Here is a 27,621-nt window from a genome sequence, read left to right on the forward strand (position 1 = left end):
CAGTTTCGATACGAGATCTCACGAGAGTTGACGTGATCAAAGATGTCAGCCTCCATGAAATAAGGACAGAAAACATATTTCATAATATTTCATTACAAATCTTTATATATTTGTGGTTAAAGACGAAAGGATGGATGCAGTGGATAGCAACTCTAGTGACGATGACAGCAGTCAGCATTTAGACTCTCAGGAAAACAATACTGATCAAAATAACGAAGCAGCTACCAACTCTCTGGGACACTTGTCAAAAAGACAACTTAGAAAATTAAAGAAACATGAACAATGGCTCGAAAAGAAACCCGAAAAAAGGTATTGTAATGATATGTCATATGTTTCTTTGATTTTGATTACCAGCAAAATTATAATGTAGATAAGAGAAGCCTGCCAAAAATTTTTTTTTTATAAAACATTGGACCATATGGTTTTCATATATCCTCGTGTATTGTATAATTTTCGACCTACTAACATATTTATCCGAATTTCCCTGTTGTGTGTTTGAACATAGACATACCTAATATTTTGAGAGTCGCTAGTATACTTGTGCATAAATAATTGTATCGGAAATATGTTTCGATCTTTAATTTATTTTTTTATTTGAGTTCATTAAATCGATGGCACCTTTGTTGACAAAAGCAAGCGTCTTGTGTTTTCGACCTATTTAAAAAACCGGTTAAAAGTCACAAAAAACAACATGTCGTACAAATCCGGAATTGGTTATAAATGTTATACTAAAGTTAATATCAAAGTATTAGAGGCGATCAAACTTATGACTTAAAGAATTAAATCGTTAAATATACAACTATAAGATATAAAATATTATTTTGATGTCTTTTTTGGACAATTTGTACACATTTCAGAATGAGGCACTTTGAAGCCTTTTATGGTCTTGTATACATTCATGTTTTTGTTAAATAATTGGTTAATCCACTGGTGAAGTGAGGTTGGGAAGTATTTTCTGTAATTTCCACTGACACTGGTTTTTTTTGTAAATAAAATTTAACTGATATTTTATTTTTTTAGTAAAAATCTGTAAGGAGCATGCATATTTCCGTATTCAAATTAACTTTAAGTATTACAACTAACCACCTTACAGCCATGTGACTTAATGAACTTGAAGTTAACTTTGCATGCAAAAAGACCTCTGCCATAAGTTTAGAAAATTCCTTTATTTTAGACCGATTCTTTTGGAAGGTAAAACTAGCATTAGTGAAAAGGGTGAAAAAATGTGATATCAAATAAAAAAACGTAAATACTTAATATAATAACTTTATTTGAAAAATCTTCACTACACGTGGTATCATTTGCTATTGTTACTAAGTATAGCAGCCAAATATGACGTCATTTGGGCATGCGCAGCATACGGGAAGTGAAAGTAGAATTAGGTCGAAAACGTCAGACGGTCGAAAACACAATACGAGACGATACATTTGTAAAACAAACAAACAAACAAATATTTTATTTGTCAATCATGGAGCCCAAAATGAGCCAAATAATTACAGTATAAATTTTGTAACATAATGGTCCAAGACCACAATTAATTCGTAGTGCATTTCTTTTAGAGCATAAATGAAAATTAAAATTATCCCACCTGCGCTCTCTCAATAAATTTTTTACAGTGTGTTGTACTTTTGGGACAAATTATAACAAAATTATAGAAAACTTTATCGCCTCTAACAATTTTATGTTTAGGGCGTCTTGAAATCTTTTGACAGCTTCCGAAGTGCTTATTTTTAACCTTTTTCAGCTGGACCAAATCAATACTTTCCTTTAAAATTCTGGATCCAATTTTTTTAACAGTGCAATTTCACCCCCCTACTTCCAATTTGAGGCATAAAACATAGAGAAATACATTTGGAAGGGGTATGAAAAATATTGACAAGTAACCCACTGTCAACACTTAGGGACTATATTCGTGAACAACGAAAATCAAGGGACGACAATTGTGGTCTGGGACCTCATGTAAAGTAAATTAAAAATAGGTTAAACAAAGTACATAATATGATTGATTTTGATTTAATTGATTAATATAAAATATCAAAGCAAATCAAGTATGGAATTTGTAATAATAAAAATATATTTATATCAGGTATCATGAACATCTGTCTGGACTCATCATTATCAAAACTAGTGAGCTACATGTATATGCATGAAGATTGTTTCAACTGATCACATACATCATCATTTTAAAGCAAGAGTTAAATTAGATTGAGAAACAAATCTAAATTCTATGCAATTTACTAGTCCAAAGAATTGTGACGTCTTGGGAGGCTATTTTCATTTTTTGCTTTGACACCTTCCAAAAAAAAAATATAAACATGATAATAGCCTTTCAAGATGACATAATTATTTGGACTAGTAATTTCATTGCTATATTTATAAAGTGTATCATCATGATCATGGAGGTTAAACTAATATGAGGCATGTGCTCCCTGTGAAAGGGGACAAAGTCTGTATTAATTATTTTTTTACATTCTAATATATTTCAATGTTTAAAAACAAACGGAAATACTGTAAAGTTTCCAATGTTAGTCTTGTTTAGATTTGACTTCATTTTAGTCATTACATCGTTTTCAATGTAAACACAGAAACTATATCATCAGGTAACATTTATATTTCTTATCAAAGAATAATTAAAATGAAATTGTGGTCATTCCTATATATATCATGTATATATATTACTCACACTTAGCATGCTTTTAAACATCGTACAGACAACCAGAAGCATTCAAAAAGTTGATTGAACATAATATGCACAATAAAGATTCATTGTACATGCTGAGTGAACTTGGTCACTAAATTTGACAGAAAAGAAAACTCCTGTGAAATATGAATGCCAGTCACATATTGGAAATCAGGGGATTTCCACAATATCATCATCTTTGTGGGAAACTCCTGCTCAAAACATGAGGGTTTGGTAGGTATGATGATGAGTCTTTGCACTATCCCTCTAAAAGCTTTAGCTGGAATAGTATCGTCTCCCCCGTTATTAATATTTATGAGAAAAATTGACAAAGAAACTATGTGGTAAGATACTTACTTTTCTACATAGATATAGGAAGATGTGGTGTGAATGCCAATGAGACAACTTTCCATCAAAATAACAATTTAAAAAGTAAACCATTATAGGTTAAAGTACGGCCTTCAATACGGAGCCTTGGCTCACACCGAACAACAAGCTATAAAGGGCCCCAAAATTACTAGTGTAAAACCATTCAACCACATGTGTCGATCTCCATTTTTTGTTACAAATTAAGTTATACTTAGAAGTTAATACATACATGTACATGACATATTATTTAATTTTATATTAAAGAAGTTAATGCATATTATTTAATTATATTAAGACCTACTAATTAACCTTATACTCATTCCATGTAAGAAATTTTTCCTTGTTTACATGATTTTTTTCAGAGCCAAAGAAAAACTGAAGAAGAAGCAAAGAAGACAAGAGGCTAGAGATAGAGGAGAAACCCTTGGTCCAACTCGTAAAATGTTAAAGCTGAACAGTATGGAGAAATCTACATGTAAAGTTAAGGTTGTACTGGATTGTTCATTTGATGAGTATATGAATGATAAGGTAACTAATTATGAGTTTAATTATCTAGTGTTTGTAATACATGTTTTAAGTCATACATGTACATGATATAGGAAAATGTAGAAACCAGTTTTCACACAACTATATAAAATCCGCAATTGTTTGGAATCTTTGGATTCTGCATACTTTGAAAGAATAACTTCTTCAAACTTTATAAAAGCAGTAATTTATGGTTTCAGTAACATTTTCTGCCTTTTTTGATTGATTTAAAAAAAGATAATTGTCAAAATTATTCCCCTATAAAACAAGTCCATAAGTCATGGTCTCATGAACAAATGTCTTGACTTTTTATAACTGGTGAGTCCAAAGATGCTTTATAATTAAATTTTTTTTTATCTACTAAGCACATATTATAGAAAAGCATGTCTGTCGTACACAGTTGCAATCCTGATATCTATGTCAGATGAGTTTATCTGATAATATATCAAGCATAACCAAGATTGAACTATACTTGACCTACATGTACCAATGTGTTTAAAATTCTTTTGTAAAGTGCATATCCTCTAATTTCAGGATATAATGAAACTAACCAAACAAGTAGGATTTTGTTACTCAGCCAACAGGAGAGCAGAAAATCCTCTACAGTTCTATGTATGTGGTTTACATGGTCAGATGCAGCAGAGGTTAGAATCTATAGGAGATTATAAAAACTGGGATGTAAGTTACTTTAGAAATGTTTTAGATCCGTGTTTGTTTTTCTACTACAAAATAGGTAAAAACATCTCTTTCAAAAGAAAACTCACCACTGTGGAGTTTTTGTTGAGCCTGCAACTTTTGACACACAAAGCTTAACATAGGAATAGTGATCCGTTGGCGGCAGCAGCATTAGCTAACTTCTTAAAAGCTTTATATTTTAGAAGGTGGAAGACCTGGATGCTTCATACTTTGTATATAGATGCCTCATAAATACTTTGTATATATAGATGCCTCATAAATACTTTGTATATATAGATGCCTCATAGTACAAAGTTTCTGTTTGTCACATGTCCATTGACCTTGACCTCATTTTCATGGTTCAGTGACTACTTGTAAAGTTAAGATTTTTTGTAATGTTAATTTCTTTCTTATTTTGAGTGATAGGATGACTATATTTGGTATGTGTGTACCTTGCAAGGTCCTCATGTCTGTCACACAGTTTTCAATTGACCTTGACCTCATTTCATGGATCAGTGAACAAGGTTAAGTTTTGGTGGTGAAGTCCATATCTGAGATACTATAAGCAATAGGTCTAGTATATTTGGTGTATGGAAAGACTGTAAGGTGGACCTGTCCAACTGACAGGTGTCATTTGACCTTGACCTCATTTTCATGGTTCAGTGGTTATAGTTCAGGTTTTTTTACGACCGCAAACATTTGGTTTGTTTTGGTTCATATAATGCTATGATGTCGTCGTCTTCATCGTCATCCAACATGTACAAAAACACGTTTTGTTTCCGGACAATAACTTTAGCTTAAGTGAATGAATCTCTATGAAATTTAAACACAAGATTTATGACCACAAAAGAAAGATTCAGATTAATTTTGGGCTTATGGTCCCAACAGTTTAGGGATAAGGGTAAAAAAGGGGCCCAAATAAGCATTTTTCTAGTTTCTAGACAATAACTTGTGGAACCTTGTATGCGTCTCTCTGAAATTATACCACAAGCCTCCATACCACAAAGGGATGGGTAGGCTTTTGGTGGTTGTGGCAATTCACAACAGCAGAGTGTATTGCACAAAAGCAAAACAAAATGGGGTTAATTTTTTTTTTTTGGGGGGGGGGGGGGGGGGGCAATTTTGTCTTCAACCAATTCTAAGTTCTTTTCTGGTGTCAGAAAACTGTTATGTGTCAAATATTTTAGGCCAAATAAAAAAATATGTGAGGTTCCAGTTACATATGTTTAAAAAAATAGATTCTGTCATGTCTGTAGGTTTCGGCAATTTTTTTTTCTTTCTTCTAAATTTTATTTTGGATTGTCAAAATGTGGAAAAATATCTTGTGCTACAGAAATTGTTTCCCGTATTATACACGCTGCTACCTGAACTTCCCCATGTAACATGTGTTTGGTTGCTAAATAAACAGTCTTGTTAGATTTATAGTTAATTTTGTTGCATTTTAGCTGACAGATACTTCTGATGGAAATTTAGATGACAGAAATCTATGAACTTAATTGTTTAAATTAAAAATCCTCAAAATTTGATGGTTTGAAAATTTATTTTTCAGAAATGAAGTTCTAGGGTTGGGGTTTTTAACTCGGGTAGGTCAGTCTACTGGAACTACACATATTTTTATTTGGCCTTAATTAGTAATTACAATCGAAATTCAGACCTGTATCAAGCGCCTATCTTGTGTCCTTTTTTGTCCCAACTGTTCAGGGTTGGACCTCTGGGGTCATATCCAGCTGCGCTTGGTGAAGTAATTTATTGTGTTTTGGTTTGTTTTTCTCAAAATGTATGCAATAGGTCTACTTTGGTGTTTTGAATGATTGTTAGGTGAACATGTCTAGCTGGCAGGTGTCATCTGACCTTGACCTAATTTTCATGGTTCAAAGGTCATAGTTAAGTTTTTGAGTCTGGTCAATCTTTTTTCTAATACTATTTGCAATTGGTCAACTATATATGGTGTATGGAAATATTTTATGATGTACATGTCAGTTTCGCATGTTTTATTTGACCTTGACAAATTTCACGGTTCAGTGCTCAGTGTTAAGTTTTTGTGTTTTGGTCTGTTTTTCCTTAAACTATAAGTTGGTGTATCTGACCTTGACCTCTTTTTCTTGGATCATGTTTTATGAGATAGTTGTAGCAAAGCTTTATATTTAAGACTAGCAACATAATATCAATGATTAGTAGATAAAGCGAGTCATTTCATTGTGTGCACTCTATCGATCTTGTTATGCCTCCTTTGTAGTTTTATTTGTTGTTTGCATCTGTATTATGCCTTTTATCATTATAAGTGGTTACTGGACTATGATTTCAGAATAAGTCATTTGATCTCTATGAAATATAACCACAAGTAGCTTTTACAAAATTAAAAATATTTTAAGATCTTTGACCACACTAATTTTGTGTCAAAAACCTATAGTATGTCAAAAATTTAAACACAATCCAAATTCAGACAGTATCAAGCTTGAAAATTGTGTCCAAATTAAACATGCCCCAACTGTTCATGGTTTTAACTTTGCTGTCTTATCAGGATTTGGGAATTATTGGGATTCTTTAATATGCTGAATCTAACAATGTATTTATGTTTTTATGTTTTTGATTTTGGGCCTCATTTTCAAATTGGTCCACATGATTGTCCTAGTGGTCCAAAATTAAAAGTTTTTTATTTGATTTCAAGGCTGGGTATTTTGTGTTATGCTAAATCTGACTGTGCATACAGATATTTAATTTAATTTAATATAGGTTTAGGTTTTTCTCATTGTTGAAAGCCAGACTGTGGTCTTAAATTGTCTTCTTGGCAATCATAGTCAAACCACAACTCCTTTTTGTCCACTTTCATCACTATTTAATATTGCTGTGATCAAGGATTTACCGGTATATAGTTTATAAAATCCTTGCTGTGATATAGCCTTTTATCATTATGTGCTGTCAAACAAACATCAACCAACATGACCAAACTTCCAATGTGAACAGATAAATTAAAATCAGTTTGTCAATTCTAATTTTATTAAAAAAATACTAACTAACTTATGTTAATATACAGTGTATATAAGAAATTATTTCCAATTCTTTTTCAACATTTACTAAATTGACATGAACAAATTTTACAAAATGATGTTATAACTTGACACAAAAGTTTCATAATTTGTGCAAGGTGCAGGTATATATTTATAGATTATAGTTGATCATCTCAACAAGATTGAATTTCTCGCTTGAGCCGTTATGTCGAAAGCAAGAAAAGCAATAGAGTTGAGATGACCAATGATAATCTGTTTATCGCTATTTTACCTATGACAACGTTGTCAATTTCATTAGCAACGGCACATGCGTCATAAATTTGGAGCGATAATTTTCCATCTCAAGCGATAAGAAAAATTATCACAAAAAAAGATCATAGGAAAAATGCATTAAATAGTGATAATATTTTTTCTATAAGAATGTAAAAAAAAGGAAATCTTTAGAATTGGAGTTGTCTTTCTTTGTTCATAATGGTATTTGAATCAACTTCAACTAATGCTTTATACTATGCAATGCTTAATTTTACTTCCCACTAATATATTTCAGCAATCTTTATCCTTCAATGCTTACAAGCAGTTCAATTAAATGTGTCATGAAATTATATGCTTTTCTGATGTCTTAAGGTTTAGGAAATCTCTTTCATACAAAGCAATATTCAAGTTTTCTATTTTAAACAATTTTTTTCATTAAAATTCATAAAGACTTGTAAATTTCAAACTTTATGATATAGAATTAATTTTCAGAATGATGATGTGTCTCAGGTTCAACTTTTTTTTATATCATGGCTCAATTTATTATAACAGCAGGGCTGAAATTGAATTACAATTCTTTATTTTTTTTTATTGAAAATTAGGGGTCATCCATTATTGTCAACCATTATCCAAAATGTACAAAACATACACTTGGGGGAGGAGGTTAAAAATCAACATTTAAAGTACCTATTTTATATCAAATAACACAGTCAGATAAGTTTTATTTAAGAAATAATTCATGGGGGCTTGAATATATCGTGATTTTACCAAAGGTTTGCCTTTTATGACAAATATTTTACCCTGAGCGTTAGCGAGGGGTAAAATATCGGCATAAAGGGACAAACCATGGTAAAATCTAGATATATTCAAGCCCCCATGAATTATTTCGATTCTAATAGGACAAGTACGGCAATTCTTTTGGATCAAAGCGCTCTAGGTGGAGGCAAATAATTGCCGTTCTCATAAATAAACGCACTGTTAAATTGACGTAAAAGAACGGAGCAAACTGAATTAGTGACATGTTTTAATTATTTAAATTAACGTATGTAGATAGTTTTGGATGAATTTAAATGATAATTTACTTATATGTCTTACATGTATTAAAAAAAATGGCTTATAACACATTTTAGCGTCGTTTGTTTACGTTTCCTTGTTGTGATGATATTCGGATTCACAAGCGTGAATTTCCCCGTAAAATGCTTATATGCTTACATCATCGTTCTATGACGTTGGGTTCCTCATTCATTAAAAACATATGACGTGGGGGTACAATGGGAACAGCCCATGAAATATATTCATATTTTACCACGGGTGGGTACTCAAAGCGTTTGAAGGACGTCATGTTAGAATGTATTTTAAATGCAAATTTCTATATTAAACTGAACTATAATAGACTTGATCTTCTTTTATTAAGAATAATTGATTCATGTCTTGAAACCTGAAAATGGTTGATGTACACTTTTTGAGGGAGGGTGGGGGTCTAAAAAAAGTGTGTTTTGTACACTTTGACAATCATGGAGGACCTCTTACATAATGAATAGGTTCAACTACAAATGGGCAATCATCCTGAACAAAGGAAGATAACTCACACACACAATTTTAATTTGACTATCAAAATATCATTAAATATTTGATTTAGAAAATTGCAATCTTAACCTGTCAGTGATTGATAAGTTTTCAAGAGTTAATGGGAAAAGAATTGCAAAAACAAGTTTTAAGTGTAGATTATACAGAAGAATTAACAATATATTTGTTTTGAGGAGGGGGTGGATTAAACAAAAAATTAATTATACATTGTAAATCAGTCATCATGATCGGATACAAGACTTATGATCTACGTGGGATAGAAATTGACCTTATGCAAGTACATATTTACATGTACATGTTTACATCTTTGATTGTTTTAAGGAATATTCAACACTTCCAAATACAAAAAGATAAAGTTGGTCTGTTTTATAAGGTTCTTAAAACAACTCAATTTTCAAACAGTTACAGACTTTCATAGTGATTTTATTTCAAGCCGAAATAGAATTACAGGTATGTTGATATAAGGTTGATTTCTATCTCATGGAGCCCATATGTTGCTATCCATATTTTCATTTTTGTTTTTTTCGCAAATTATGTAAAACTTGCTTGCTTATTGATAGATCAAGCTTAATCATTTCTCTCAGCATATTTAATATTTGTGTCACCCCAAAGACAACTAAGATTAAAAAAAAAGTTATTACATGTACATCAAATAAAAATAATCTATAAAAAGTTTGTTTTTTTAAATAAAATCATATCAATTTTTTTCCATTTATATATTAGCTATTATGAATATACACATGTAATTTGCGAAAAAAACAAAAATGAATAATGGATAGCAACATATGGGCTCCATGAGATAGAAATCAACCTTATATCAACATACCTGTAATTCTATTTCGGCTTGAAATAAAATCACTATGAAAGTCTGTAACTGTTTGAAAATTGAGTTGTTTTAAGAACCTTATAACCATGTGACATGTACCAGATAACAAAAAAAGTCACAAATATCATATACATGTATAACTAAACAAAATTGGTGTATTTGACAATCAAGATCAGGGTTGGCAAAGTATTACCTGCCCTCAGAAACCCAGGTGGGAAATCAAGGTTTTCACAGGCTGGGCAATACTCCCAGAAATGGGTAAATTAATACTGGGCAATACTGGGTGGCCCAAAATTAATTCAAGATGGTTAAATACTCCTAGTTGTAGCACATGGACATGATGGAAGATCTATTAACAGTTTCTATCTACTTAAATTGAACTTTTGAGTTGTCATACTTAAATAGTTCATTTACACATGACATTACTAAAACAAATGTGAATTTGATATCACACATTATGATGAATTCACTCTTAAATTAATATCAAACTAGTTAATAAAAAAAAAGGTCTTTCCTTCTGAAACTTCTGGTTTAAAATGTACTTTCTATTGTCAAAATATAGCATATCTTGTCCAAAAATACAAAGTTAATGATATCTTATTGATTTTAGTGCCACTTCCAGTTGACTCAAAGTTATTTCAGGTGTGAATTGATTCCAGAAATGTATAGTTGTGATGATCTTTTGATTGAAATAAGGGAGATAATTTGCTACTTACGGTTGAAAAAATAATATACATGTATAAAAGATAACTTCACACTGGTTTAGAAAATATCTAGGTTATTTGTTGATTCAATTCAGTTCAATTCAATTCAATTAAAATCTTTATTGCCTTAAAACAATGAAATTAGTAGTTTCAAGGTCAAAGGTCATAAATCCAAAATGAAATGACCCAAGGTATCTCAGTGCTCCAGCTTAAATCTCAGGGCAGAAGGGTGCTAGTAATTGTCTAATAGAGCACTTAAGCACAATAAAACAGAATGTAATTAGGACAGTAAATGACCTTGAATTTTGGAAAGCTCAACTGGAGGACACTAGTTGTATATTGAAACATATATCTTAGAATTATTGTGTCACTTGATGTTAGTTTTAGTAGGAAATTTTTATCACATGGGGCATAGCATACTTCTTTAATTTTACCTGAAATGCTGATCTGCTGATAGGCATGTAAACTTTAGTTTAACTCTTTGGAGGGGGTAAGGGCAACAAAGGCAGGGCATCCTTCTATTTTATGCAGGTGGAAACATTGTATAATCTTCCTTTGAATAGCTTATTGAATTATAATTTATATCCCTAATGTCAAACAAACCAGCGGAGAAAACTCCTATAAGGGACATTTTAGTCTGTGTCCAACAAACCATTTAAACATGAAATTTGTAAAGAAGTAGTGATAACGAAAAAAAACCAGTGTTATACAAAAAATATATTCTGTTAAAATAGGGTGAGTTTCAAACGCATAACTAATAACTTTTGTTATCATATTCTTGATATCTAATCATCATCTTGCAAAAAGAAAACAAAGTGGTGGAAGAAGAAAACAGAATAAAATAAAAACTAATCAGAACAAAATCAAAAGGGTTTCTATGGAAAGTGAAAAGACCTGATTTATATTCAAACACTGTCAAATAAAAAAACCACATTTGTGCACTAAATATTAGCTGAACAACAACAAAAAATTGTATATACAAATCATTATTAGTATCTCAGTAAGAAATATTAACAAGTGACACAAAGAATAATACAATATCCATTCATGAAATTTCTTCCTTGATACAAAGAATTTGTGCCTTTAATGAAATATTTAAGAGTTTTGTTTGAGTTAATAATTAGTAACAAAATCAAAATGCAATGGTATTCAGCATGTTCATTGTTAAGACAGAAAATGGGGTTTCAAAATTAAAATTGAAATTATGTTTTTCATTTGTTGAAATGTGGTTTATTAGCATGTTTTATTTTCATACTGTCAAGCATCAGGTTCTGCAAAATTGTTCCATTTTTTTTATTTATTACACATGAAAAATTTAGTTTCAGGTGATAGAAATAAAAATAAAGATGGAATTTTGAAAGATGGTAATTTGAATAATAAAAATATAAAAATGTTTCTCCAATTATGTGCTTTGCAAATAAAAGAATAGGGGTCGTTGATTCCTTTTCTTGCTACAAAAGAAAATATATCAAAATTACTATTACTATTTTATTTGAATAAAAGTTACATTATCTGAGTTATCTGCACTTTTATAAATGTTTTTTATGATCTTGGACACCAATTTTCATTTTTTGAGAAGAACTTATGTTTTCATAGATATTTTATTTTGCTGTTTTGCCTAGTTCTGTTAAAGAGCTTCAGAAAATATATACTTCATTGTACATCTGAATGTTTGGTTAACAACTACTTATTCCAAGATAAATTGGTATCCCATAAATAATAATGAATCCACAGTATATGACAATGTTGAAAAAATTCAAACAAACAAACAAACAATATTCTTCATTTGTAAAAACAGTTGTAAAAATAACATATAAACCAGAAATTTCTTCATTAAGATGAAAAGTCTTACAAATGATTTACATTCCTCACAAAATTTGCAGATGTCATTAAGATTTTCTTCAATTGTACACTTCAAGATGGTAAAGAACACCTATATTTCTTAATATAATTGAACAATTAAATGGTTTAACTTTAACATTATGGATAGATTCTTCAATATTCACTACTTGACATGCTAGAAGGTTCAAAACTTATTCTTTTTCATTTAATCAGTTAACTTGGTTATGTTCAAAGTACCACATACTTTTCATTGTCAGAAGTAATGTTTCTATCAACAAAGTTCATTTTACTTTCAAATATAAGTTGGGTTCTAAATATTTTAGATTGCTGTCAATCTAAGTTTGAAAACCACATTTCAAATTACTTGGGAAATTTGTATTTTATAGGATATGAGATAATTTGTGGTTCTCAATGCTCTTGTTTGGCTTTAAAACTATTTTTATCTGAGAGTCATTGATGAGTTTGTGGAGACGAAGCGCGTGTCTGGTGTATTAAATTGTAATCCTGGTAGCTTTGATAACTATTGTATAAGCTGAATATCTTTTTCATTAAAATCTTTTCAAAATAAGAAAAAAAAAATCAGGCTATTTCATACAAATATTTTGACAATTATTTTCCTTTTTGTGGTTCTTGAAGATACTCTGAAATCCCAAAGTATTGAATATTGAAGAGTAACATTAATACCAAAACTTTGCTTAAACCTTTTGCTAAAAGGCTTGTTATTAAATGTTACTTTATCTGTAATAAAAATTTACAAAATCAAATTTGACCTTAACAGTAGTTTCATTGAAGGTTCTGTTCATTTATTCAATTAAAGTTCAGATGAAGAATTTGATTCCCCATTTGAAAAGAAGATTTTTTTTAAAAATTTGTTATTAGAATCCTGAATATTGAATCTGATAAAGTTTGGCATTTGTTGTACTGGTTGTAGGTGGTGAACATCCCAGGTAGAATGTTGTTGGACTGGTGAAAACAAGGCCAAATGAATTCTGTATTCCTATGTCCTTTGTATTGTAGTAGAATAACAGGTTACCAGAGCTGTCAAGGATGTGAAGGTGATTGTAAGCATCAACTACAATTACTTTGCTTGATGGTGTATTTGTCATACTGACGGGATGAAATGGTTGATCCTTTGTTTTTATATCTTGACCACAACCTGTGTATTCATTTAAGATATCACTCTCCTTACCTAATACAAAAACACTTCCTCTATGGTCCTCTGAAAGCTTATCAACAACAAAGATATTTCCATTACTGTTGCTGGTAATTCTCTTTGGATATGAAAATATGTTTTGTTTATGTTTATCTTGTTCATACACAGTCAGATGATTCCCCTCCTTGTCCATTACAATCACCACTCTTCTTCCTGTCACAGGGTAGACATCACCAGGACTCATTGCACCTACAATAACCTTGTTATTACGGGTTATATGGACAGACATTATACATAATGGATCCACACTGTACTTTGAATCACTGACTTTCCCAGTCTGTCCATTGATAAGTTTAAGCTTTGATGTTGAATCTGAAATCAGAAGATCATTATCAAGTGTGACTGCTATACCTCGTATTAAAGTGTTTGTGGTTAACACTGTTGTGAGAATATTCCCCTCTAGCTTCACTTTGTGTAAGAGCTTAGTTTTATCATCGCCTATCCACAATGATCCATCAGAACAAGCAGATATGAATTGACAGTGTTTTAATCCAGTGGTAAACTCCTTGGTCACTTTTATATCTATAACAGTAGTATTTCTTGAACTAATGTTTCCAAACAATGTCCCAATATTCAATTGTGACATGCTTCCTGACTTAAACTTTGGCACACTTTTATGGATAATGTTGACCCCATCTACATCATCATCTATGGATTTGGCTATGATGTTAACATTTTTAAAGAAAAACGATGCGTCCATTGTTGTAAGAATTTCCTCTGATGTCTTAGAATTATTTTTCACTTTTTGTCTATTTGTTTTGACTTTTTCTCCTCTTCAGAAATTGAATCTTTGATGGCTTTTGTTTTCTGATTTACTTCTTCTATTAGTTTGATAGCATATTTATCTACCTCTCTTTTTAAAGCTTCCCTTTGATGTTGAATATCTTGAATGGTCTTCTGACAATTGGAATTCTCCCGGACTGTTACTTGATCAAGTGTTTTCTCAACATCATCTATCTTCTTCTCCTTCATTACTAATTTTCCTTTCTGACTTTTTAGGCATTCTACTTTCATTTCATATGCTTGTTTAATTTCAATGAAAGTATGTCCTGTATGTCCCTTTGTAATACAGCTTGGACAGGCCAGTTTATCACAATTACTACAGAAAATACAGCATGATTGGTTTGTGTGTACTTGGCACTTAATGTTTGTAAAGTCTAAGTATCTATTGGTACCACCGATTCCTACCTGCTTTATATCTACTATTGTGTGGTCTTTGGCATTTTTAAACTTAGGATGAACTTTATCACAACACTTATTACACATTAGCAAGTCACAGTCAAGGCATTTCCATTTCAATTTGGTTTCTGATTCACAAAGGTTACAAGAAATAATATCCTGAGCTTTTATGACAGATTTTGATAATGCCATCTTGTGCAGATAGTCTTTTTCCTTGGTTTGAAAATTTTTAAAACATTATATAAAATCTATGTAAAGGTGCAATCAGTGATATTGTAATAAATGAATGTATTGATTCTGTTAGTATAAGATTTACAATCTATTTTGAATGGGAAAGTAAACATTTAGGTAATCTACAGGTCGCATTTATGCAAACATATAGACAATGCAAATTCCCATAAAACTTCCTTTGCAGCTAAAACTGTGACACTTTTGCTATGAAAAATTATATCCTAAAATGGAAAGTTAATATGCACTACTATTTTATTGAAATGTCATAACATAGGGCTGTGATGCATATTTTCAACATTTATATGCCCGAAATTGATGGAATTTAAACTAATACTAAAATTATCTACTACCACTACCTTTACTTTTTGCCTACTTCAGAATTTATTTTTCACTGCAGAAGTATGTTTTCTCTTTGGTTACATTCCCAATTTATGTCTCTTTGTGATACAACATATAGATCATATCTGGGAAGCAGTATCAGTCAACAAACCAAATAATCTATGAATATTATATATCTCCCCCAAAGAGGCGTTGTTTATAAAACAGCTGTATTTACAAAGTGCAACCTAGACATTTGCATATTTTTCACTAAGTAAAAAGTGAAATAATTAAATTACTGAACTCAATGGAATTTTCAAATCTGGAAGTCTCTTATCAAATAGCAAAATCCAAAGCTTAGACACATCAAAACAACTGTCATATTCCTGACTTAGTACATGCATTTCCTTATGTAGAAAATGGTGGTTTAAGCCTGCTTTTATAGCTAGCTAAACATCTCAATTCTCATCTGAAATTACAAGACCATTCCAATTTCATTTCAACTTGATGAGTTGAATGATCCTACAGGTAACTTAAATAAAGTTTGTGTTTTTATATGGCCACAACAAAAAAAAATTGCTGCCGTATATTGGTATCACATCGTCGTCGGAAGACAGTTGGTTTCTTGACAATAACTTCAGTACAAGTAAATATAAATCTATGAAATTCAAACAAAAGGTTTATAACCACAAAAAATAGGTTGGGATTGATTTTGGAGATGATGGTGTGAACAGTTTAGGAATGAGTGGTCAAAAAGAGGCACAAAAAGTCATTTTTATACGACCGCAAATTTTGAAAAAAAATTTCGTCGTATATTGCTATCACGTTGGCGTCGTCGTCTGCGTCGTCGTCGGCGTCCGAATACTTTTAGTTTTCGCACTTTAGTAAAAGGGAATAGAAATCTATGAAATTTTAACACAAGGTTTATGACCACAAAAGGAAGGTTGGGATTGATTTTGGGAGTTTTGGTCCCAACATTTTAGGAATAAAGGGCCCAAATAAGCATTTTCTTGGTTTTCGCACTATAACTTTAGTTTAAGTTAATAGAAATCTATGAAATGTTGACACAAGGTTTATGACCACAAAAGAAAGGTTGGGATTGATTTCGGGAGGTTTGGTTCCAACAGTGTAGGAATTAGGGGCCAAAAAAGGGCCCAAATAAGCATTATTCTTGGTTTTCGCACAATAACTTTAGTTTAAGGGGGCTCCTGGGTATAAATGATTTTTTTTTCTAATATAGGATTTCACTATATTTTTTCATAAATAAACTTTATCATATACTTAAAAGAAAAATGAAATAAAAAAATGGGGTCACCGTTCATTTATGCTGAAATCTGCAACTGGAAGAAGCATACATTTTTGTTAATGTCCTTTTTTTCTGTTGAACTAATAGGAGAAAAAGAGGAAATATCGAAATAAAAAAATAACCTAATATAAGAAATCGCTTAAATTTTACAATTATTTAGTTTATGTACAGCTTATTTGAAAACAATAATAAAAAATATAGGTCACCGATGAGTTAAAAAAGATATTTCAAATTTAAAGCCAAAAAATGGCATTTTTGCACCAAAGGGAGATAATTTGAAGCTTTTTCAATTTTTAAAGTCATCTGGGGCCAAACCAAATAATTTTTTTGGGTTGTTTTTTGTACCATATCATAAAGTAACAACTAATAGTGTAATAAATAAAATTTGTAATAAAAAAATAAAGGTTTATTTTTTTGCTAAAATTTTTGTACCCATGAGCCACCTTAAGTAAATAGAAATCTATGAAATTTAAACAAAATGTTTATGACCACAAAAGGAAGGTTGGTATGGTTTTTGGAAGTTGAGGTCCCAACAGTTTAGGAATTAGGGGCCAAAAAGGGACTCAAATAAGCATTTTTCTTGGTTTTCGCACCATAACTTTAGTATTTATAAATAGAAATCTATGAAATTTAAACATAAAGTTTATGACCATAAAAGAAAGGTTGGTATTTTGATTTTGGGAGTTTTGGTCCCAACAGTTTAGGAATAAAGGGCCCAAAGGGTCCAAAATTAAACTTTGTTTGATTTCATCAAAAATTGAATAATTGGGGTTCTTTGATATACCGAATCTAACTGTGTATGTAGATTCTTAATTTTTGGTCCCGTTTTTAAATTGGTCTACATTAAGGTCCAAAGGGTCCAAAATTAAACTTAGTCTGATTTTAACAAAAATTGAATCCCTGGGGTTCTTTGATATGCCAAATCTTACTGTGTATGTAGATTCTTAATTTTTGGTCCCGTTTTAAAATTTGTCTACATTAAAGTCCAAAGGGTCCAAAATTAAACTAAGTTCGATTTTAACAAAAATTGAATTCTTGTGCCTCTTTATTATGCTGAATCTAAACATGTACTTAGATTTTTGATTATGGGCCCAGTTTTCAAGTTGGTCCAAATCAGGATCCAAAAATATTATATTAAGTATTGTGCAATAGCAAGAAATTTTCAATTGCAGTTATAAATTCAGTAATAGCAAGAAATCTTCAATTGCACAGTATTTTGCAATAGGAAGAAATCTTCAATTGCACAGTATTGTGCAATAGCAAATATTTTCAATTGCACAACAGCAATAAATATCTAATTGCATAAAATTGTGCAATAGCAAGAAATTCCAATTGGATTTCAATTGGAGTTATCTTTCTTTGTCCAGAATAGTAGTTGAATCAACTTAAATCATTGTTTTATACAATATACAATGTATATTCACTTTTACTACCAACTGATAGATTAAAACAATCTTTACCATTCAGTCATTGTCAGTGATAACAAGCACTTTTTTACATTTTAATATTTTATGATGTATTTAAATGAGTAGTTATTGTTGCAAACTTCATTAGAAATTTGAATTGAGATCAGTTTTGAAATAAGGGAAAGGGGGATGTGAAAAAAAAATTGGGGGGGGGTCAATTTTTTTCATTTCAGATTTCATAAATAAAAAGAAAATTTCTTCAAACATTTTTTTGAGAGGATTAATATTTAACAGCATAGTGAATTGCTCAAAGGCAAAAAATTTTTTTTAAGTTCATTAGACCACATTCATTCTGTGTCAGAAACCTATGCTGTGTCAACTATTTAATCACAATCCAAATTTAGCGCTGAATCCAGCTTGAATGTTGTGTCCATACTTGCCCAAACCGTTCAGGGTTCAACCTCTGCGGTCATATAAAGCTGTGCCCTGCGGAGCATCTGGTTCTAGTTTCTAGACAATAACTTGTCCAGGTTACAAACTATAACTGACGGAAACACATCAAATATAAAAGGAGAACTACAACACAACAGAAACACAACATTAAATTGTAACACATACAGAAACGAACTATAATATAACAATGGCCATTTTCATGACTTGGTACAGGACATTTTAAAACTAATGGTGGGTTGAACCTAATAGTTTTGTGGCATGCCATACCTGCCACTTTTATGACAATGTTAAAAATAAGATTAAAATGACAACATTAAAAGAGGGACGAAAGATACCAAAGGGACAGTCAAACTCATAAATCAAAAACAAACTGACAATGCCATGGCTAAAAATGAAAAAGACAAACAGACAAACAACAGTATACATGGCACAACATAAAAAAACAAAGAATAAGCAACACCGACCCAACCAAAAACTAGGGGTGATCTCAGGTTCTCCAGAAGGGTAGCAGATCCTGCTCTGCATGTGGCACCTGTTGTGCTGCTTATGTGATAACAAATCCGGTAAATAGTCTAATTTGGTAGGTCACATTCATGAAAGGGAAGGGGATTGTAGTTACAACATAAGGAACATATCTGATATCATTTAGGAAACTGTTATTCCATAAGGTAACCAACTTGTGATAGCATCCGTAAAATTTACAAAGCGATGATTTCAACTTCACCATTTGGAACTCTTGGTTTTAACAGCTTCCTTGCTTGTAACATTAAATGACAGGTCTACAATACAAATAAATGGGAGAACATATAGGACAGAGAAACACACAAATAATAGCTAACCGAATGTACTAGGTTTAAATTTTAATATGCAAGACTCGCGTTTCGTCCAAACAAGACTAATCTGTGACGCTCAGATGAAAAAAGTTTAAAGTGTATATATGGATATCTCTGAACTTATACCTCAAGTTTCAATACATCAAAGGGATTAGGGAGGGGGGGGGGGTTGCTCAAACAGTTTAGGAATTAGGGGCAAAAAAGGGGGAAAAGCAAGGGTTTCTTGGTTAATAGACAATTAAGGTGGTACCCAACACCTTCACTAAAATAAATTTGGCTTGTTTAATTCTCTTAAAATTTTGGCAAAGTATTTACTTTGACCCTTTGAAAAAAATACAAAAATTTCAAACAAATTTTGAACCAAGCATTCTATCAGAAAAATTACACTGGTTATATAGTAGTTTGACAAACACGAATTTTTATCATTGAGAAGCTTAATATTCCATTAACAACTTTTTACTAATTTACTTTAAGAAGTTATATTAAATTTATGCTGATTAATGAATATCTTTTTTTTTTTTTTTTAAAGGTTGGGGGAGTAATTTTCTTTAAATTTTGGGACTTGGGAAGGGGGCAATTCGCAACAGCATAGTGTATTGCACAAAAGCATAAAATTCAGTTTAAATTTAAATTATTTAACCAATTCTAATTTTTTTTACTACAGTTCTTCTATGTCAGAATCATATTCATTTTTATACGACCGCAAATTTTGAAAAAAATTTCGTCGTATATTGCTATCACGTTGGCGTCGTCGTCGTCGTCGTCCGAATACTTTTAGTTTTCGCACTCTAACTTTAGTAAAAGTCAATAGAAATCTATGAAATTTTAACACAAGGTTTATGACCATAAAAGGAAGGTTGGTATTGATTTTGGGAGTTTTGGTCCCAACATTTTAGGAATTAGGGGCCAAAAAGGGCCCAAATAAGCATTTTCTTGGTTTTCGCACTATAACTTTAGTTTAAGTTAATAGAAATCAATGAAATTTAAACATAATGTTTATGACCACAAAAGGAAGATTGGTATTGATTTTGGGAGTTTAGGTTCCAACAGTTTAGGAATTAGGGGCCAAAAAGGGACCCAAATAAGCATTTTTCTTGGTTTTCGCACCATAACATTAGTATAAGTAAATAGAAATCTATGAAATTTAAACACAAGGGTAATGATCATAAAAGGAAAGTTAGTATTGATTTTGGGAGTTTTGGTCCCAACAGTTTAGGAAAAAGGGGCCCAAAGGGTCCAAAATTAAACTTTGTTTGATTTCATCAAAATTGAATAATTGGGGTTCTTTGATATGTCCAATCTAACTGTGTATGTAGATTCTTAACTTTTGGTCCCGTTTTCAAATTGGTCTACATTAAGGTCCAAAGGGTCCAAAATTAAACTTAGTTTGATTTTAACAAAAATTGAATCCTTGGGGTTCTTTGATATGCTGAATCTAAAAATGAACTTAGATTTTTTATTATTGGCCCAGTTTTCAAGTTGGCCCAAATCGGGGTCCAAAATTAAACTTTTTTGATTTCATCAAAAATTGAATAAATGGGGTTCTTTGATATGCCAAATCTAACTGTGTATGTAGATTCTTCATTTTTGGTCCCGTTTTCAAATTGGCCTACATTAAGGTCCAAAGAGTCCAAAATTAAACTAAGTTTGATTTTAACAAAAATTAAATTCTTGGGCCTCTTTGATATGCTGAATCTAAACATGTACTTAGATTTTTGATTATGGGCCCAGTTTTCAAGTTGGTCCAAATCAGGATCTAAAATTATTATATTAAGTATTGTTGAATAGCAAGTCTTTTCAATTGCACAGTATTGTGCAATGGCAAGAAATATCTAATTTCACAATATTGTGAAATAGCAAATTTTTTTTTAATTAGAGTTATCTTTCTTTGTCCAAAATTGTAAGCAAGAAATATCTTATTGCAAGATTTTTTTTTAATTGGAGTTATCTTTCTTTGTCCAGAATCAACTTAAATCTTTGTTATATACAATATACAATGTAGTATATTCACTTTTTACTACCAACTGATAAATTTAGATAATCTTTACCATTCAGTGATAACAAGCAGTTTTTTTACATCTTAATATTTTATGATGTATTTAAATGAGTAGTTATTGTTGCAAACTCCATTAGAATATTTTAATTGAGATTAGTTTTGGAATAAGGGAAAGGGGGATGTGATTAAAAAATTGGGTTCAATTTTTCTCATTTGAAATTTCATAAATAAAAAGAAATTTCTTCAAACATTTTTTTGAGAGGATTAATATTGAACAGCATAGTGAATTGCTCTAAGAGAAAACAAAAATTTTAAGTTCATTAGAACACATTCATTCTGTGTCAGAAACCTATGCTGTGTCCAAATTTAGAGCTGAATCCAGCTTGAATGTTGTGTCCATACTTGCCCCAACCGTTCAGGGTTCAACCTCTGCGGTCGTATAAAGCTACGCCCTGCGAAGCATCTGGTTTATACATAAATTAGGCCGTTAGTTTCCTCGTTTGAATTGTTTTACATTGTCATTTCAGGGCCTTTTATAGCTGGTTATGCGGTATAGGCTTTGCTCATTGTTGAAGGCCGTACAGTGACCTATAGTTGTAATTTCTCTGTCATTTTGGTCTCTTGTGGAGAGTTGGCTCATTGGCAATCATACCACATCTTCTTTTTTTTATATTATGTGTCAAATATTAAAATTCAGCTTCAGACCTGTATCAAGCGAGAATATTGCGTCCATATTTGCCCCAATTATCTAGAGTTAGACCTTTGTGGTCGTATCTAGCTGCGCTTGGAGAAGCTTTTTATTAATTCTTGTTTAAAAGATACATTGCCTGCTTGGCTTAAAATGAAACATAAGGGTTAATACATTAAATTTTGTAAATCTTGAGAATAATAATAGATAGAGAAAATGTGATGGTGCAAAAACATCAAGTTTGCAACAAAAGTATTTGATAAATCCATTAGAGTTAACTCCCCTTAATGACAGGTTTTGGATGTCTTAAATGTTTTACTCAAAAACAGTAGTAGGTAGATATATTGAGGTTAGCTTTAAGCTCATTCAGGTTGTAAATATAAACACTTTATAACACTATATAATTTTTTTTTAACAAAATGAGTTCTGTTTCACTTTCTTTTGTGTCTTGTCATCAACTAGAAACAATTGACTTAGTGAGCAACCATTTAACTTCAAAGGTGGAGGGAGGAAAGGATATATTTATTTTGTCTTGAGTCAGGGTTTTTTTTTTCACGCAATACATAAAAATTTGTTTTTCACTTTCTAGATGATATCAATCAAGTTAATTTTTTTTTAAATTTAACACCATCAGAATTCTAAATTCTAAGAGCGGGATCAAAGTATCATTTTTAGGAAAAAAAATCATTTTAAATGTAAAAATAGCTTTTAGTATCATGATAACTATTAATAATTATATACCTGTTTTATAAATGAGATGATAGCCAGAACAACCATTTTTGATCCACCTTATCAGAAGGGAGATAACTCAATTTAATTTTGTTTATTTCCATTTTCAGGTCAACTTTACAGAGAATGATTATCATGAAGAATTTGACAAAGACAAAATTGTTTACTTGTCAGGTGATTCCCCTAATGTACTTGAAGATCTGTCTGATGACCATGTGTATATAATTGGTGGACTAGTGGACCACAATCAGTACAAGGTTTGATACTGCTTTAACTCAGATTATTATTATTTTCTACAGGGACAAATTTAGGGGTGGGAGAGGAGGATATCTTGTGGGAAAAAATTGGTTCTTCCCCAGATAATTATATAACTACTGAGGATTCATTATTGTGTAGATTTTAGTTACTATGTTTCACCATATGCAGGAATCGAAGTCTGCAAAAAAGAATCCTTCACAATATACATAAAACTCTTTAAGAAACAGAAAAAATATCATATTCTTTTTATTGTAGCAATAATTGTCTATTGTTATTATTTTTTTAACGCCATTTTGATCCTGCACTTTATTAATAAAAAGAGAAATTGATTGTATTACATGTATTACCATATTTTATGTGAAACTGTTTTATGTTACCGAGTTTTTCAGGGCATGGGGAACAACACTATATTATCATACTGTTATCTGGATGTTATTTGATGTGTTGTTTTATGTTATTTCATCATCTTGCAGTAGCACAAATCTGAATTTCCATATTGTTTCCTGAATGTTATTTGATGTTATTTCAGGGCATGTGTCATCAGCTTGCAGTAGAACAAGGAATGTCACATGCACAGTTACCTATTGGACAGTATATTGAGATGAAGTCTCGTAAAGTACTTACAGTTAATCATGGTAATGAAGATTTTTTTATGGTTTATTAACCAAACTTTAAAGGGAGATAACATTTTACAGATCATCGTAAGACTTTAGATGCATTGTCAATTTAATGCCTCTAGTTACTTGTTCCACAAACAAATGTTTTAAGCAGACAACTTCTTACAGTTTCGCTACTGAAGATTTTTTTGTCATTTGATTGAGTAGAAGGTGTTTAACACTGCTTTTAGCATAATTTTTGGTGGAGAAAGTGGATCAAGTACCTATAGGGAATCACCTCCCTTTTGGTAGGATTACTTACAATTGTTGTTAATTTAGATTACAGAACAGCATATTTTACCACTAGCTTGTTTTGTTGAATTTATTCATATTCAACCAAAGCATTCAAAAACTATCACAAGAAATAGATTTAAATATGCAGTAATATACAGAAAAAAATAAGTTTTTATTCTTTAAAATGAGGACGTTAATTGGTAATATGCTGTTTAACTGCCAAATAGAGACAACAGTTCTGACTTATGACTAGTAGAAACTTAAATAGTGGTATGATTTGGCACTCATGATCATATTTTTGATATTCATTGTGCTTCATTAATTATAATTTATTAATCTATATATTTTTTTTCAGTTTTTGAAATTCTTTTGAAATATTCTGAGACAAACGATTGGAAAGAATCGTTCTTTTCTGTGATACCTCAAAGAAAAGTGGTCAATAATCCTGAAAAGGAAGAGACCAACTCTAGTATACAGGAAACAGATGTGGAGAATGCTCTTTTAAATGAAAATGGCAGTGACAGTAACCCAACAACAGCTGCTAGCAGTACTAATGAAGCAGGGGACACGCTTAGTAATAAACTTGAAAAAGACGATGTGAAATTGTCCAAAACTGGTTGTGACAATAGTGCTATGAATGATACAAGCTGTAGAATGATATCTGATATAAAACAGGACTTTGACCTCTTGAAAGTATCTAGTGATAAAGACATTTCAACTTCCTCCGAGGACAGCCATTTTAAATGCAATTCTGTAAAAAGTAGACATTTTGAAAATGGTTCTCAAGAAATAGAGAAGGAAGATTTGAGAACTATTAATAGTGATATTGAAGAGAATAAGCAAAAAACTTAATATAATGCTAATTCTTGAAAATAATAAGTTTTACAGATATGTATGTGAATTTACATGATTCAAGGGGACACATGGGAATATGATATAATGATTTGTAATTGGAAAATGAATTCATAAATATTCTCTATAGTTTTTGTCTTTGCCTGCGGAAAAGTAGCAATATGTATGCATATATGCCAGACATAGGTATAATGGGCAATAAGTCTACTATATTTGGTGTATGGAAAGACTGTAAGATGTACATGTCCGACTGGTAGTTTTCGACTGACCTTGACCTAATTTTCATGGTTCAGTGAAGTTTTTGTGTTTTGATTTGTTTTTCTAACACTGTATTTAAAAGCTGTATTTGTTGTGAGAAAATATTTTACTGTGAACGTGTCAATCTGGCATGTTTTATTTGACGTTGACCTCATTTTTACAGTAAATTAGGCACCTTGGTCTCATTTTCTTGGTTCATTGAGTAATTTTAAGTTTTTTTCTTAGAATTGCAAAAGGTCAACTATATTTCAAGCATATTTGGCTTTTTTATACTGCAACTAGTTGTGTTGATTCCCCAAATATAGTAACACAACTTTATTTTGTGCAACATCAATTTCATTACGGAACACTTTTTTGACAATCAAGGGTTTATAAAAGGATGAAGATAGGTTTGAAATTTGTGTTACAATTTGTATAACTATCAATGTTTTAATTTAATTTGCAGTATAACATCAATATTAGGTCAATGTAATAATAATATAACTGTTTTAATCGGCACAAACCTGGGGAAGGGATCGGTAGAACCTTGCTCTTTCCCAGTTTCTCAGCCTTTTACAAAAACGTTTTATCTTCTTTTTTTTCTGACATTGACCTAATATTGTATATATATTTGGACTTTCTACAAAATATCAATGGTCAGTAAAGAAGGTGAGACATTTCAGGGTGTGCCTTCTTGTTTTTATATAGATACGATCTGTGGTTTAACCTTTTGAATGGTTTTACACTAGTCCTTTTTGTGATCCTTTATAGCTTGCATTTGGATGTTAGCCAAAGCTCTGTGTTGAAAACCATACTTTGACCTATAATGGTTTACTTTTACAAATCGTGACTGGGATAAAGAGTTGTCTTGTTGACACTCCTACCACATCTTTTTATATCTTATTGGCAATCATACCACAACTCCTAATTTTATACGCTTACATCAATGTTTTATATCATTGTGATCAAGGATTCATTTAATTTATAAATCCTTGCTGTGATAAAACCTTTTAGAACTGTTGCGCTGTAAAACAAACATCAACCAACATGACAAAACTTCCCATGTAAATAGGTAAATTAAAGATCAGTCTGTCAATTCTATTTTTATTAGAAAAATACTAACTAACTTATTTTAGTATACAATGTTAATAAGAAATTATTTCCAATTCGATTCCATCATAAAAACTAAATTGACAGACATGAACAAATTTTACATTATAAACATGATACATGTATAAACCCTCATTCCAGAGTAAAACAAAATTTGAAAATTTTTAACAGACCAAATTGACTGTCAACTCTTGTAGGATGAATTTCAAAATGAAGTAAGAGATTGTAGTCAGCAATACTTTTTAAGTAAAAAAATAAATTTGACATTGTTTTATCAGTTATATTGATATGATGCGAAAAGACAAATGTTGATATCCATATTTTTTTTAATTTTTTTTTCACAAATTAATGTAAAACTTGCTTGCTTGGAGTTAGATAAAGCTTGATTATTTCCCTCAGAGTATGAATTATTTGTGTCTCTCAAAGGACAACTAAAAGATAAAAAATAAGTTTCAATTTAAAACTAATCTATTAAAAGTACAATTTTAAACAAAATCATCATACCAATTTGTTTCTATTTATATATTAGCCTATAATAAATACACATATGGTACCAGATAACCAAACAAGTCACTAATGTCATATATAATACCAAACTTGGTGTATTGGACAATGAGGCCCCTCATGGGGGTGTTGACATAATCACAAATATCACATTTTTTTTACCAATATTATAGGATTAAACACATTTTTTCTAGAGGTTATTGATGTGTAAACCGGGGCAATTAACTCACAAACTTAACATAAAAGTCCAGACTTTTATTCATTTTTTTCGTGTTTTGCCATGACGTAAAATTGCCAAATCATTAGTGAAATTTCCCGGAATTTTATTTAAATCTTATTTTTATACATTTCAAAGCTTTAGTGCATTTATTTTATTTTTATTTTTTTGGTTATATATGCATTAGAATATAAACAACTGTTATGCAAGTGTTTTATAATCTCAACTTGCGAATCGCGCATGAATAGATTACAAAAGTAGTTTTTTAAACATGGTTTATCGAATTGTAAACCAAGAGAAAAATTCTAATTGACCAATCCAATTCAAGTATTTATAGATATGCAAATGATATAAGAATTGTTTTTAAAAAAAATTAAACATGATAATCACACTTGAAATAGGTCATTTAAACATGAAATTAGAATGTTAGACATACATATGAAAATGATCTGATTTAAATACAGTTATCTATTATAATACATGTAACTGAACCTCTGTAAAACATCTACAAAACTAAAGGAAACAACAAATTGTGAATTCTATATCAAACAGTATGTTGAATTCACTCCTCAATCAATATCAAACTAGTTAATTAAAAAAAAAAGTCTTTCCACTTCAAATGGACATCATTTGTTTAGAAAAAAAAATGTTAACTTCTGGTTTAAAATGTCCTTTCTGATATCAGAATATAGCTTATCTTTCACTGAGTACAAACATACATAGTTTATGTATC

The 27,621-nt window shown here is 30.9% G+C and overlaps 1 protein-coding gene across 1 annotated transcript; it reads left to right on the top strand.

Moving 5' to 3' along the window:
- Positions 1–24,947, top strand: LOC134724758 (tRNA methyltransferase 10 homolog A-like). Its single transcript, XM_063587982.1, has 6 exons — positions 1–309; positions 3,412–3,577; positions 4,109–4,252; positions 22,931–23,077; positions 23,608–23,713; positions 24,324–24,947. Exons 1-6 carry the CDS (start codon positions 131–133, stop codon positions 24,818–24,820), a joined length of 1,239 nt encoding a protein of 412 aa, XP_063444052.1. The 5' UTR covers positions 1–130; the 3' UTR covers positions 24,821–24,947.
- The last annotated feature ends 2,674 nt before the right edge of the window (positions 24,948–27,621 follow it).

This window comes from Mytilus trossulus, chromosome 7 (assembly GCF_036588685.1).
Source record: "Mytilus trossulus isolate FHL-02 chromosome 7, PNRI_Mtr1.1.1.hap1, whole genome shotgun sequence".
NCBI classification, from domain to species: domain Eukaryota; kingdom Metazoa; phylum Mollusca; class Bivalvia; order Mytilida; family Mytilidae; genus Mytilus; species Mytilus trossulus.